The following is a 13,640-nucleotide window of genomic DNA, read 5'->3' on the forward strand; positions in this document are numbered from 1 at the left end:
ATGCAATAGTTTCCAAGTTAGTAACGACACAGCAAATTCATTTCAATTTATTTTTTATTATTGTTCTTGTTTAAATATTTAAATGCAATAACATTGGTACAAGTTTCACAAGGTTGAAACCAAAACTTTTTCTATAATTTGAAATATCAATTACACTTTATCGTAAAACATTCTAGCTTTCCAATTAGGATCGTAGTTATTACACAATTCGAACCAAAAGTAAAACAATTTAGTTGAGAATGTCTTTAGAAAAATAGTAATTGATTTTAAAAAATTACTTCACAAAAAAAAAAATCACGTTCTCGTGATATTGAATAGTGATATATAACTTCATATACTTTACTCGACTTTCGGTTAAATTTATTAGAAAATTTTTATTGGAAATTATATTGTGTAAAATAAAGAGAGAGAGAGAGAGAGAGAGAGAGAGAGAGAAAAAGGAAGGAAAAAAAATAACGTCCTAACGAGGGCGTGATTTAATTAAAATTTCAACGACCTTTCTTCTCCGTTCTCTCTCTCTCTCTCGGCCCGCTCTCGATTACCCACTTCTTATTATCCCCCTTTTAAATATAGGATTATAACGCTCAAAGAACAACGCTGAAGTCTCCTTCGGTGTGTTTATTAAAAATTTACATCGGAATGACAAAGACGACTATAAACGCGCACGGTTTTATTAATCCGCTTTAATCAAATATAACAATCGTGATTGATTAATAAAATGGAGAACACTATATATAATAAATATAACCAAAAAAAAAGTCAGATTGTTACGCCAATGGAAAAAAAGAATTTTAATTAATCAATTTTATAATTTAATAAAGAAACAAATAAATCGGAAATCAAAATAGAAAAGCATTTTGACCAGCCAATAAGAAAATGCATTATTCAAGATCTAAAGGTGGAAGAATCAGACTAAAGGTCGGATCTGATTGGTCATTCGGTTACTTTGATTTTTCTCTTTCTTTTTCAAACGTTTCTCTTCAACTTTTTTAATGAATTGGTTCTTCAATTTCAACGATCTCCGGACAATGATTAGTATGGCCGTATTAAACTAATATTAATAGTTCAAAACGAATACATATCATTAGTTATTAAAACGAATACGCAACAACAACAAATCGTAATCTAGATATATATATAATATATACATATATATATATAGATATATATGTATGTATTATAACTGATGCCGATTAATTTGTAATGCATTTACCTTACATAAATAATATACACCCATATTTATACATATATATAGGAATTAAGATCTATATATATATATATATGTGTATATATGTGTACACAAACATAAGCGTACATTTAGAATAAATAAAATTTGATTAAGAATTTATTCAAATAATTATAATTACGAAAGTTCGTTAAATATATTATCATTAATATTTATTATAATTATTATTAACATTTTCATTGTTAATATTATTATTATTCGTTATCAATGACTTTATAGTACATTGTTTTGTTTTGTGTCCATCTTGTGTCACTTCTTCGTGAAATCATTATCATTATGTAAATATATATATATATATATAAATTTATAATTAAGTATATAGGTAAATATGTATGACAAGAAAAAAAAAAAAGAAAAACATGTTCCATCGTCGATATAGCAATATTGTAAAAGAAAAACAACAACAACAATAATAAATGCATACGAAAGTGGAGGAAAAAAAATGAGAAAACATCAAAGAATGTAAAAAAGATGATCGTATTTAAAAAAAAAAAAAAAAAAAAAAAAATAGGCAAGAACAAAAAAAAATGGCATATAATATTAGGCATAATAATGACAACAACAACAAAAGTATTGTATTTATTGTTAAAATGAATTACCGACAATCGGTAACGAACGAATCCTTTTTTATCGGCCATGACTTTTCTTTCAACGATTTATTGAATTTATTTGTACGAATGAAGAAATAAACAAAAACAAAAAATAGTAAAACTTTGAAAATTCATGTAAAAATACAAGTAAGTGATTCAGTTAGAGAAAGAAAGAGAGAGAGAGAGAGAGAAAGAAAAAAGGGTTTAAAATAAAAAATTAAAAAAAGAAAAGAGGGACATTAGAAAAAAAATAAAATGTCGTCGGTGTTTACAATCGTTTCGAAGTAATTTATATAAACGGAATGCGAGAGATGGATATATCAAGTTTAAAAAAAAAAATAAAGAAAAAGAAAAAACAGGATAGAAAAAATTATTTAAATAAAATTATTCTAAAATGTCGCTCACACAAGTTAAAAAAAAAAAAAAAAAAAGACAAAAATCGGAAAATACTCACACGTCTCTCGAGTTTCGATCGGACATTACCGAAATGAATAAAAAAATAAAATTACAAAAAAGAAGAAATAGAAAAAAAAAAGAAAAATAAAAAAAGAAAGAAAAAGGTCAACGTTTAGCAATATTTATTATTTTTTATAATAGACGTATACGTGCATACATACATACATACATATATATATATATATTTAGGTGATTATACATAAAAAAAAATAAAATAAAAATGTATATACGTATATACATACATACATGCATACATATAGATACGTAAATGTACGTACGTCGAACACATGCAGTCAAAAACCAAAAAACGTGTCGTGTCGGCCATCTTTGCATTTCCCAATTTAAATTAAACAAAAACAAAAAAAAATCCCCATCTATAAAACTCTCTATTTGATCGTAAATGTAGAAAATACGTTTCTTCCTCCTCTACTTTATAAAAAAAAAAAAGAAACACAAGAAAAGGAAAAAAAGAAGAAAAAAAAAAGAAAAACTCAGCCCAAAAAAATGCAATGATAAAAAATAAAAAATACGGTTGAGGTTTTTCCATATACACTTACCGATTTCTTCTTCGTCCTTTGATTGTGAAAGTAAGACCTCGTTAGTCCTTCTTAATGAAAATTCTCGTGTCGAATCGCTTCTTGCCTCTCAACTTTCCTCTAATCTCCTCTTCCTCCTCCTTCCAACCCTCAACCCTGAACCCCCTCAACATCCTCAACATTCACAGCCGTTATCCAACGAAGGAACAATCCTTTTGCTAACGAGCCCAACATACAAATCAATCATTAAAAACCTTCTTCCTTTTCCTCCTCACTCTCTTTCTCGTCCTTGCCCTCTCCACACCCCACCCCCTTTCCTTTCCATCCCTTTCTTCATCTTCAACTTCGAATCCATATAAAAAATATACGAAAAAAATATTTAAAAAAAAAAAAAAAGGATAAAAATCACATATTTTACGTTCTCTGTAATAAATAATATTAATAATAGTAATAATATAATAATAATAATAATAATAATTAATAATGGTAATGATAATGATAATAATATTAATAGAAATATTTGCGATTCGCGATTGTTTAACTGCATATACGATCGTTCAGGTTATTCTAATTGTTATATATTTGTATATCTCTCTGTCTGTTTGTCTGTCTGTCTGTCTGTCTGTCTGTCCGTCTGTCGAACGTTTTTAAATCAACAAGGATACAACAAAAAATATAAATAAATCAATTTATATATGCACATACATACATACATACATAGATATATACATACATATATTATAATACGTGCTATGCATGCAGGCATGCATGCATGAATTGTACGCGTTCATGCAAAATCATGCGCAATATGTTATAATATCAATAATAATTATAATAATAGTAATAATAATATTAATAATAATAATAATAGTTGTAATAATAAAATAAAAAGAAAATAACACCAATTTCAACGTTATCGTTAAAAATGTGAAACTAATTCAATACGAATTTATATTATGTATGTGTATGTATATAAGTATGTACGTGTGTATGTATTTATGCATGTATGTTTGTATGTATGTATGTAAGTATGTATGTTGTATGTATGTATGTATGTAATAATGGAGGTCTCTCTACGTTAAGGCAGTTAAGGAATTCGTCGTCGCTTTTTGCTAAAGATTAAAGAAAGAAAGAATAAAAAAAAGTACACACACACAGACACAAACTTAACAATAAGAGATAGAATTGTGGGTAAGAAAAAATTCATAAAAAAGAAAAAAAAAATAAGATGAGAAAAGAAATAATATATCGAAGAAATGATGGGCTAACGAACTGAAAGAAGAAGTCACGAATGATTGTTGCCATTGGAATATTTTTTCGTGTGGAAAGAATAAAAAAAAATGGACGCCGTGAAAGGTGGTTGTTGAGGAATGGAAAAAAGAAAAATGTGTATGAGTGAGTGAGTGTGTGTATGTGAGAGAGAGAGAGAGAGAGAGAGAGAGAGAGAGAGAAAGAAGGAACATTAAAAAAAAAAACCTAAAAAACAATTAAAAATAATACCATTTAAGTTTTCTCGTTGTGTATGTAATATACTTTTAATTGATCGACGCACATACACACACACACACACACACATTATTTAGGAAAAAAAATAAATAAAAAAAACAAAATAAACGAACGAAAACCATATGTAAAAAAAAGGAAAAATAAAATAAAAAGAATATGAAACAGATGAAATCACAGAAACCTGAAACGAGAGGGGAAAAAAGAGAGAGAGAGAGAGAATTTCAACTAAAAGATTCTCCTCTCTCAACGACAACAACAACAACCAAAAAAAAACGAAAAAATAAAAAGAGATGGGGAAAAAAATATATAAAATATATAAAAATATATAAATATAAAAAAAAAAAAATAAACAAGTTTTTTCGTATCGCTGGTGTGTTTTACATTTTATAGTAAATAATACTAGTGAAGAGAGCAGTATTATATTTAGCCCCAAAATGGCGGCCGATTATACGAGCTAAGTCGATAAAAAAGGAATAAAAATCAAAAATTTTCAAAACGGATATACCAAAAAGTGAATACAAAATATTACGTATATACATATGTATATGTATATGTATATGTATATGTATATGTACGAAATATGTATATATATATGTATGTTTATACATAAGGGTGTCATATAATTGGAGGTACAAGCGCTCAAAAGGATGAGAAATTGAAACTTTGGAAAATAAAAGTCTTATATCGAACGATAAACATAAAAATAGAAAGGATACAATAAATATTATTGTACTGAGAACACTTGCAATAATATAATAACAAAATAAATGTTTTCTCGAAATATTTTCAAGTAAAATAAAGAAATTCATTGAACTCAAACTGAATCAAATTCATACAAACCCGATAAAATCATCTCCTGTTCGTTTGTACTTTCGATTATAAGACACCATGAATATAATTAATCTCTCTGTTAACAAAAAAGAGAGAGGTGGTAAAAAAACAACGGAAGAGCGATGAAAAAAAAGCAATAATTGTGAGTTTTGCGTTGGCGGATGCGTTTCCGGCTTTTTCGAAGCTCCTTTACACGAATCTCATCTTTGTATGTAAATATAATACATGCGTATATGTATGAAGTATATAAAACATATCAATTCTTCTTCTTCTTCTTCTTCTTCTTCTTCTTCTTCTTTTTCTTCTTCTATCTCTTCATTTCGTTTCATCTTTTACAATTAGGGCCAAAAATTCCTAAACTAACTAAAAGATATTTTTAGATAATTTTAAAAATCAATTAGTACTACGTTTTTAAATTATTCAAATTTCTAAGTGTAAACTCTTGTTATTTCATAAATATCAATTTTATCATTTGACAAAATTAAATTAACATAAAAAAAATAATGAGAAGAAAAAAAAGGAATAAGATTTGAAAAATTTTCTAAAAATTTTTCGTTAACGTAGGAACTTTTGATCCCATCCTCTTTTCTTTTTATTTTATTATCGTTTCATACACTCATCACATACTCGCTAGCATATATATATATATACATATTACATATGTTGCACCGAAAAGAGATATGATCTATTTTCGGTGCCATGATGCAGAAGTGCATCAATAAAAAAATACAATGTTAGACATATTTCATATGTAAGAGCGAAATTCTTTAAAAAAAAAAAAAAATTATTACAAATGTCAAATAATATTATTCTTATTATTTCTTAACACAATTTTCCCAATATCCGATAGAATTCTTTTTAATTCTTGTTCAATTAACAGTTTTTAAGTAAATAATGTTATGTTAATTAAAAAATGACTAATTAATAGGGAAATTAATAACGAAACATTTCAATAAATCTTTCATTTAATTTGCATCGGTAAAATGGTACGTTCTTTATGCATGAAATGATTCACAATTATACTTGTTCTATCGGAAACTGTTAATTAAATATATGAATTCACGTATACGATCGTCATTATGAATTTGACTATGAGTGAAGAAAATTAGGAAGAAATTTGCAAAAAAAAAATAATAATAATAACAATAATATACATTTTATCGTTTACGAGCCTTACGTTTTGAAATCCGTCCTTAAATTCGCACGTAAACGATAAAACAAATAGAAAATTATTAAACAACCAAGAAGTTTGAATTTCGCTCTAATTCCTCAACAAATTTCATCGTTTGCGATCATCCCTCCTTCCTCTTTTCACATATTTTCTATTTACTTATATATTCTTCCTCATTTGTATTTTGAATTCTAATTAAATATTGAACACATACACGTTTTTAAGTGTTAGCCAAGTAACATGATCCTCTTTCGTTCGTTTAACGCAAATATTTGCATCGTATAAAGGATGCTCTTATTAATTGTCAATATTTGTTTCGCTATAGTTTTTCTAATATTCGTACAAGATTCAGATTTGTTGTCTGTTAAAAAAAATTATTATCAACGATCGTGTATATAAATTCTATCGGAATACTTTTATTTTTATTATTTTTTTTTTTTTTCATCCAAATAAATTTGTTCATTCGCGTTCAGATATTTTCCAAATAATTTTTTATAACAAATAAATGTATTCGTAAACGATTTTTTTTTTTTTTTTTTGTTATAAAATTCATATATCTTTTTTAATCGTTTTAATTAATTTTCCATTGCTGTTAATTTTTTTTTTTTAATGATTTCATTAGAATTACAAATGTAAGGGGTGAACACTTTGAAATATATTTCATTTACATTGAATTTATTTTTATTTGAAAAGCGAGTTAATGTAAAAGTAGAAAAAAGAAACAAATTTTAATATAATATAAAACAAAAAAAAAGATAAAAACAATTTAATTAAAAATTGGCATATGTCGTTGCAGAGTAACTCGGTTTGGTTAAATTTAAATTTGCAAAAGTGAGTTTACGTATATGAAAGCGTTAAATTATCATTTTAATTTTTATTTTCATATACTCCTCTTATATCCTGCTAAACTTTCTTATCATTTTAAACGTATATTAAATTTCGACGATTGCCATACGTGATAAACTAGTCCATTCGTTGTTATCTCGTTTATTTTTATTTTCCTTAAAACAAATTAAAAATGAAATTCAAAAATACAAAACGAATAAAATTCATTTCTTTTTTTCTATTTGCAATGTATGTGTGACATTTTATTTTAATAATATTTTAATTAGAACACAATGATATTATTTTGTTTGACATATCAAATTACTAGACAATATTTTCGAATATCTTAATTTTTTGGCACGTTTAATTAACAACCATTACCAAAAAAAAAAAAACGAAAGTACTGATATTTAGTTTTATTTATCTCATTATTCTAAAACTTTCGTATATAATACATCTATTATCACTTTTATCTATTTTCTTTTCTTCGTTATTTCATCATTCTGAAATAACTTGTGTTATCTGATTATTCTCACTTCTCTTTTTTTCTATTTCTATTTTTATTTTTTATTTCGATAAATTATTCGCGTGCGGAGAGCTCGGATGATCCGTCGTGTGATTTTAAGTTTAAAAGATGCATATGTAAAATAAACGAAAAATAATTCGTCAACGCTGGAAACGCATATGTGGTAATAAATTAAAAAAAAAAAAAAATGAAATAAACTAATAAATAATATAAATGTAGAAAATGTGAAAGTACTGAAAAGAAATAAGATTTAAACAAAAAAATAAATATGTTCATCCGCGTAAGAAAAAAAACAACGTTTGAAAGAATTGAATTACCAACGAGATTATTATACTCGATGATTAGTTTATTAAAATCTCTTTTGTATGTTTTTATATGCAGTTAAATAATAATGATGACGATATTGTAATATACACCACACTTTATTTATATATATATATATATTATTCAGTGTTGTAAACAAAATCAATCGAAGTTATTATAAAATATAAGAAATAAAATATTCGTGAACCGAGTTATAGTAAAAAAAAAAAAAAAACCAAAGAAAAAAAATACAAAGCATGCGCTTGTGAATAATAATTATTATTACCATTGTAAATTTCGTAACGATAAATTAAAAATAATGAACTTTTCGATAGATAATTATCATTTCCCTATGCACTCTTTATTTTATTATTATTATTATTATTATTATTATTATTATTATTATTATTATTATTATTATTATTATTATTATTATTGTTATTATTATTTTATTTTTTTCAACATGACTACATAAGTTTATGAAAATATCCTTGAAAAATTTCTTAACAGAAACTTAGTTGATTTTAAAAATCAATTATATTTTTTCCAATTACAAAACTATAATCTTAAAATTTCAAACACCTAATTAAAATTCTAAAAAACCTCAAATGTATAATTAATTTTTTGTATCACTTAAAATCTTTTGGATTTATCTCTGTGTTAAAAAAGAATTATTTGTTTTTTTTTTTTTTTACCAGCGATTTGGAATTTTTGGAAAAAGGAAAAGAATTATAAAAATATTATAACAGTAAAAAGAGATTGGTACGATTATCCAAAAATATATATCGCAGGTAGGTACTGACACATTTATGCGACAGAAAAAAAATGGTAATTCTTCTCATGAAAAATTGAATTCTAGGTCATAGGGATGTTCAGTAGTAAGAGTCGATCACACTCGTGTATGTTCAAACATTTAAGTAGTACGGATCTCTGGCGCCAGTATATACGGTCAGACATTAAGTAGTACAAGTAAATTACTCGTAGAAGGTCAGAAGTTTAAGTAATGCAAGAGAATATGATCGGACGTTTAAGTAGTATAGGTCAAGCGTTCGAAAGTCAATAGAACAACGAGATAGGAATTATGCAGATATTATTTATTGAAAAATAATAAGATGAAAGAAAAGATATTATATTTCTTTTATGCTTAAAACAAAATTGCTTTTATACCCAGTAATCTAATTAAATAAAACATTCAATTTTTTTTTTTTAATTTTATCTTAACGATAAAACATAAACATTTTTACAAGTCTCATTTTAAAAACGTAAATGTTTTTTAACAATAACTAATAAATATCAACAAATTAGTAAAATACTTTTGTTATATTTGTAAAATTGCAATATCTTTTTTCTTTTTTTTTTTGTTCTTTTTTTAGTTGTCAAACTAAAAGACGATCTTGAAAAATCTCTGATTAATACTGAAGTCATTCAAGTATATAGCCAAAACGTCTTGTATTTTACATATGTATATATAGATTAAGCTTTTCCAGCATTGTTTATGCTATTTGGTTGAATTTGTTGTGCGGAATTGGCAGCCGATGGTAGACTTTGTTGTACCACAGGATTCTCCTTGTTTTGTTCCGGGACCGATGGTATTTGATTTTGAACATGTTGCTGCTGCGATATCGTATTTTGAATATTTTGTTGTTGCTGTTGCTGTTGCTGTGGAATTTGATTATTATGCTGTTGTTGCTGCTGTGGCTGATATTGCTGTTGTTGTTGGATTTGCTGCGCTTGCTGTATTTGTTGATGTTGTATTGGAATCTGATTAGATTGTACCTGCCCATGAATGTGTCCATTTTGAGGCATCTGTCCTTGATATTGATGAGGATCCAAATGCTGTTGTTGCATTTGTTGATAATGAGGTTGTTGTTGTTGTTGTTGTTGGATTGGTACTTGGCCTTGGTAATTTTGTTGTTGTACTGGAATTTGTTGCGGATTATACTGCTGTTGAACCGGTTGTCCTTGATATTGATACTGTTGTTGATTAACTTGATTGCTGTCAACTTGTTGTTGCAATACGGGTACATGTTGTGGTGGGTACTAAAAGAAAATAAATTTATATTCTCGTTTCATTCAAAAATAAAACTATTTATTTTATTTCAAAAGGACTTAATGCATTTTACTAGTAAATCAAGGATGAGTGGAGAGCTCACCTGTTGATCGTGTAGAGGTGCATTACCATGCTCCTTTTGTAGCTGGTAACAAAACCAAAACATGCGTGTGTATGCAAGCTATATTAATTTTTCTAAATACTACAAATAACAACTGAACAAAATAAATTGTGTTCGTGTAAATAGAAGAGAAACATGTAAAAAATTGAAGTGAGAAAAACAAAGAACATTCCAATTGCATCTCCAATATTCAAAAGAAAATTATTTTTTAAGTAATTTGCATTAAGTATTAATCTTTCATGCGAGAAAAAGTCAGTAAGTTTAATTTGTAATAAAAATCTTATTTAAGTTATCGTTCACTTACCATTTCTTGCACACGTTTGTTATAAGCCTCGTATTCTTCTTTAGTAAAAATTTCTTGTTCGCCCAATGTTTCCCATCCTGGATCTTCTTGGAAATCTGGTTTCTTGGCTTGTTCCAAAAACTCTGAATAGCTGTGAAAGGAACAACATTGATTATTTAAATATATATAGCACATATATTGTAAGTTTAAATAAACTTAATATAAATATTACCTTATGAGACCATCCTTGTTAAGATCAGCTTCATTAAATACATGCTCTCTCATTCTTTCCATTTCTTCTTCCTTTTCAAGAGGATCAGTTATCGGCGCATCTTTGCCATACAATTTATCCAAATCTTTTAAAAATAAAGCCTTTACTTCGTTCTGATCCCAAAAACCACTATTATCAACGTCTGAAAAGTAATAAAATGATAAAAATATGCACCTGTGTATTATTCAGATTAATTTATAAATATAATTCGAACATTTTTACTTACCATGAACATAAAAGAATTTTTTAAGATCAAAATCTTCGCTATTCATATCGTCTTGCTCGGTCCATACATCTTCTAACTGACCCTTACTACCTGGATGGTGTATCTGGTAATAATCGTATTTGTAACAACATGACTAATTCTATCTCGTATCGTTATATTATTATAAAAAACTTACAGGAGCATGCTTTTTGCTTTTCTCTTTTAATTCTTGAATATGTTTCATATACTGTTCTTTTTCTTGCTCGTTCATACCTACAAATATAAGAATTTACATGAATATGTATAATTTTACAAATTTGATAGTAACAAAAAATAAACGAATATTACCCTTTAATTTTTGCTCTTCATTGAATTTCTTTTGCATTTCATATTCCTTAAATTGTTCACGTCTACGTCTGTCAGCTTCCTCTAAATCTTCTGTCGTCTAAAATAAATAACCGAACGTTTAAGAAATGTTGTTGTGTATCACGATATATCAATAAATCAAATTTATGGTGTTATACAACAAACCTTAGCTATTAGTTTCTTCAAATCGTTGATTTCAAACGAGCGTGAATTAGTATGATCTAAATGTTCGGCTATCTTTAAATGTTTAAGATCTATACCATTGTTCAAATGACTCTCCTTTATTGCAAGATGCCTTAAACGTTCCAATTCTTCTCGTTTCAATTCATCCAATTTAGTTCTTACTCTATGATTCACAAATTCTAATTCGTGAGCTATTTTTCCTGTCTGATATATAATGTATAAATATATAAATTAAAATAATTCATGCATTCAAATCAATCATTATAAATTACTTACACGTATATCCTCCTCATTGGCTTTCTCAAGTTTTGCACGAAAATCTGGATCACTGTCTAAGGCATCCACGACTTCCTTCAAGTATCTATGATATTCCATCTCTGGCTACGAATAAAAACCCCCATAGACATTTTTAATAATATTAAATATACAAGGTGTCCTGTAAGCAGTGATACAAGCAAGTACTGTAGTTAAATCTATCAAGCTGAAAATGAATCAAGTGCACACATACTAAATTTAAATTTTACAATTTACTTTCCTCAAAAACAGCTTTCTACAGACAAATTTCACTTTATATTATCAACTTAGATTTTTATGTAGAATCATTTCCTACTTCTTTGTACCACCAGTTACAGGATATCCTCCTATTTAATTATATATATTCTAAACTGCTATATTGTCATATTTATTATCATTTTATTTTTCTTACCTGACTTTCTTTCTCCTTATGATCTTCATTAGCCTTGTCTTTGGTCACCGGAGGTGCAACGATCACTTGCACCAACAGACCACATATGAAAATACTTAAAAACCAATCCATATTTCCTATAAATAAATAAAACAAAATTAAAATAAATATACACACAATAATCTAATATATAAATAAATTCATATTTAGATAAATATACTCATGTATGAATCAAAGTAGAATTTTTAAAGTGATAAATAATTTAGCACAAAAATTGCAATAAAATATTTTCTTATTTAAATAATCACAAGTATATCCACTTGTTATAATAATAGGAAACATACAAGTGGGTGTATATATTTATACTTGCCTTATCTAAATCACACTAGAAATTTCTGTATAGATATAAGTTTCAGACAAGATAATCTCAATATTTAAAATAGAGATAAGCCTAAGGACAAAAAATATTCAGATCTATTTTTTTTTTCAAGATAAAGTATTATCAAGCTAAAGAAAATATTACACGTGATAACTAATTTGTTGGCGTTGACGTCGTATACTGGAGTCGTGGCTCTTTTCAGATCATCGTAATAGAAATAACACTGACAGATAATGAGAAGAAGAGAGGGGAAAAAAAATTAAAAAAATACATAGATATGAAATTGCATCAATATAAAACAGGAATTCCCCGTGACGAAATTCACAGAACAAGAAGAAAAGAAAACTAATAATTATAAGCAATTTTATACCATCTGTTGATCGTGCAAATTTATTAAGAAGAAAATAAATCCAATTTATGATTACGCTGAGAATAATTTTTATTTATCAATGATAACATGCTGATTCATTACAAAATGTATAAAATAAATATGAAAAGTTAAAGAATAACATATACGAAAATAAAAAGAAATACATTAGTATTTAATATTGTTAAAGGAAAAAAATGTACCAACCTCCTTCGTATATTTGATGTCTCCTTTGACACTTGATACTTTATTCTACCGGAAAAGATAATTGTCAGTAATTCGAATACATCGAGGTTTACAGGAAGCCCGCGTTTAGTTTTAATTTAATGACGTTTTAATATATACATAACGTGATTGTTAAATTGAGAAACGTAAAATTCAACTATAAATATACTAAATGTTCTTAAGAAGTAAGGTTAAGGCAGAATATTCATGTATCGAACAATAAACTAGGTTCGATTAATCGAACGCTGTGATTGGTCGTCACACTTTCACTAGTCTTCTCGAATCATAAAAATAGTAATTATTGTTTTATTATTTATAATATTAAAATATAAATAAAAATGAAATTATATATATATATATATATATATATATATATATTATTTTATTATTAATATGTCAATAATAATAATAATATATTTATCATTTTCCATTATAATATTTAAATTGAATACAGAAATTTCTGGATTACATCTCGATTCAAATAATCGATTCTATTTCGTATCATGTATATCGCT

The 13,640-nt window shown here is 26.5% G+C and overlaps 1 protein-coding gene across 3 annotated transcripts in view; it reads right to left on the reverse strand.

Annotated features, from left to right (window-relative positions):
• The window catches only part of NUCB1 (Nucleobindin 1), a 15,499-nt gene extending 2,183 nt beyond the window's left edge, over positions 1-13,316 (reverse strand). Inside the window, exons 1-11 of one of the 3 annotated variants that reach the window (XM_015318096.2) lie at positions 13,108-13,316; positions 12,176-12,291; positions 11,746-11,850; positions 11,452-11,673; positions 11,269-11,365; positions 11,117-11,193; positions 10,942-11,044; positions 10,677-10,857; positions 10,466-10,595; positions 10,144-10,185; positions 1-10,030 (exon numbers count right to left, since the gene is read on the reverse strand). The exon at positions 1-10,030 is cut by the window's left edge and continues 2,183 nt beyond it. In XM_015318096.2, the coding sequence (XP_015173582.2) occupies positions 9,464-10,030; positions 10,144-10,185; positions 10,466-10,595; positions 10,677-10,857; positions 10,942-11,044; positions 11,117-11,193; positions 11,269-11,365; positions 11,452-11,673; positions 11,746-11,850; positions 12,176-12,286 (1,635 nt within the window). In that variant the 5' untranslated portion in view covers positions 12,287-12,291; positions 13,108-13,316 and the 3' untranslated portion in view covers positions 1-9,463. Of the gene's footprint in view, positions 10,031-10,143; positions 10,186-10,465; positions 10,596-10,676; positions 10,858-10,941; positions 11,045-11,116; positions 11,194-11,268; positions 11,366-11,451; positions 11,674-11,745; positions 11,851-12,175; positions 12,292-12,524; positions 12,719-13,107 lie in introns of those variants that run through there. The other 2 variants (XM_015318097.2, XM_089174661.1) reach the window with 2 other exon arrangements.
• Positions 13,317-13,640: the final 324 nt, after the last annotated feature.

Source organism: Polistes dominula, unplaced genomic scaffold, assembly GCF_049000335.1.
Source record: "Polistes dominula isolate Pdom_NZ unplaced genomic scaffold, Pdom_raw_medaka contig_16, whole genome shotgun sequence".
In the NCBI taxonomy this organism is placed as follows: domain Eukaryota; kingdom Metazoa; phylum Arthropoda; class Insecta; order Hymenoptera; family Vespidae; genus Polistes; species Polistes dominula.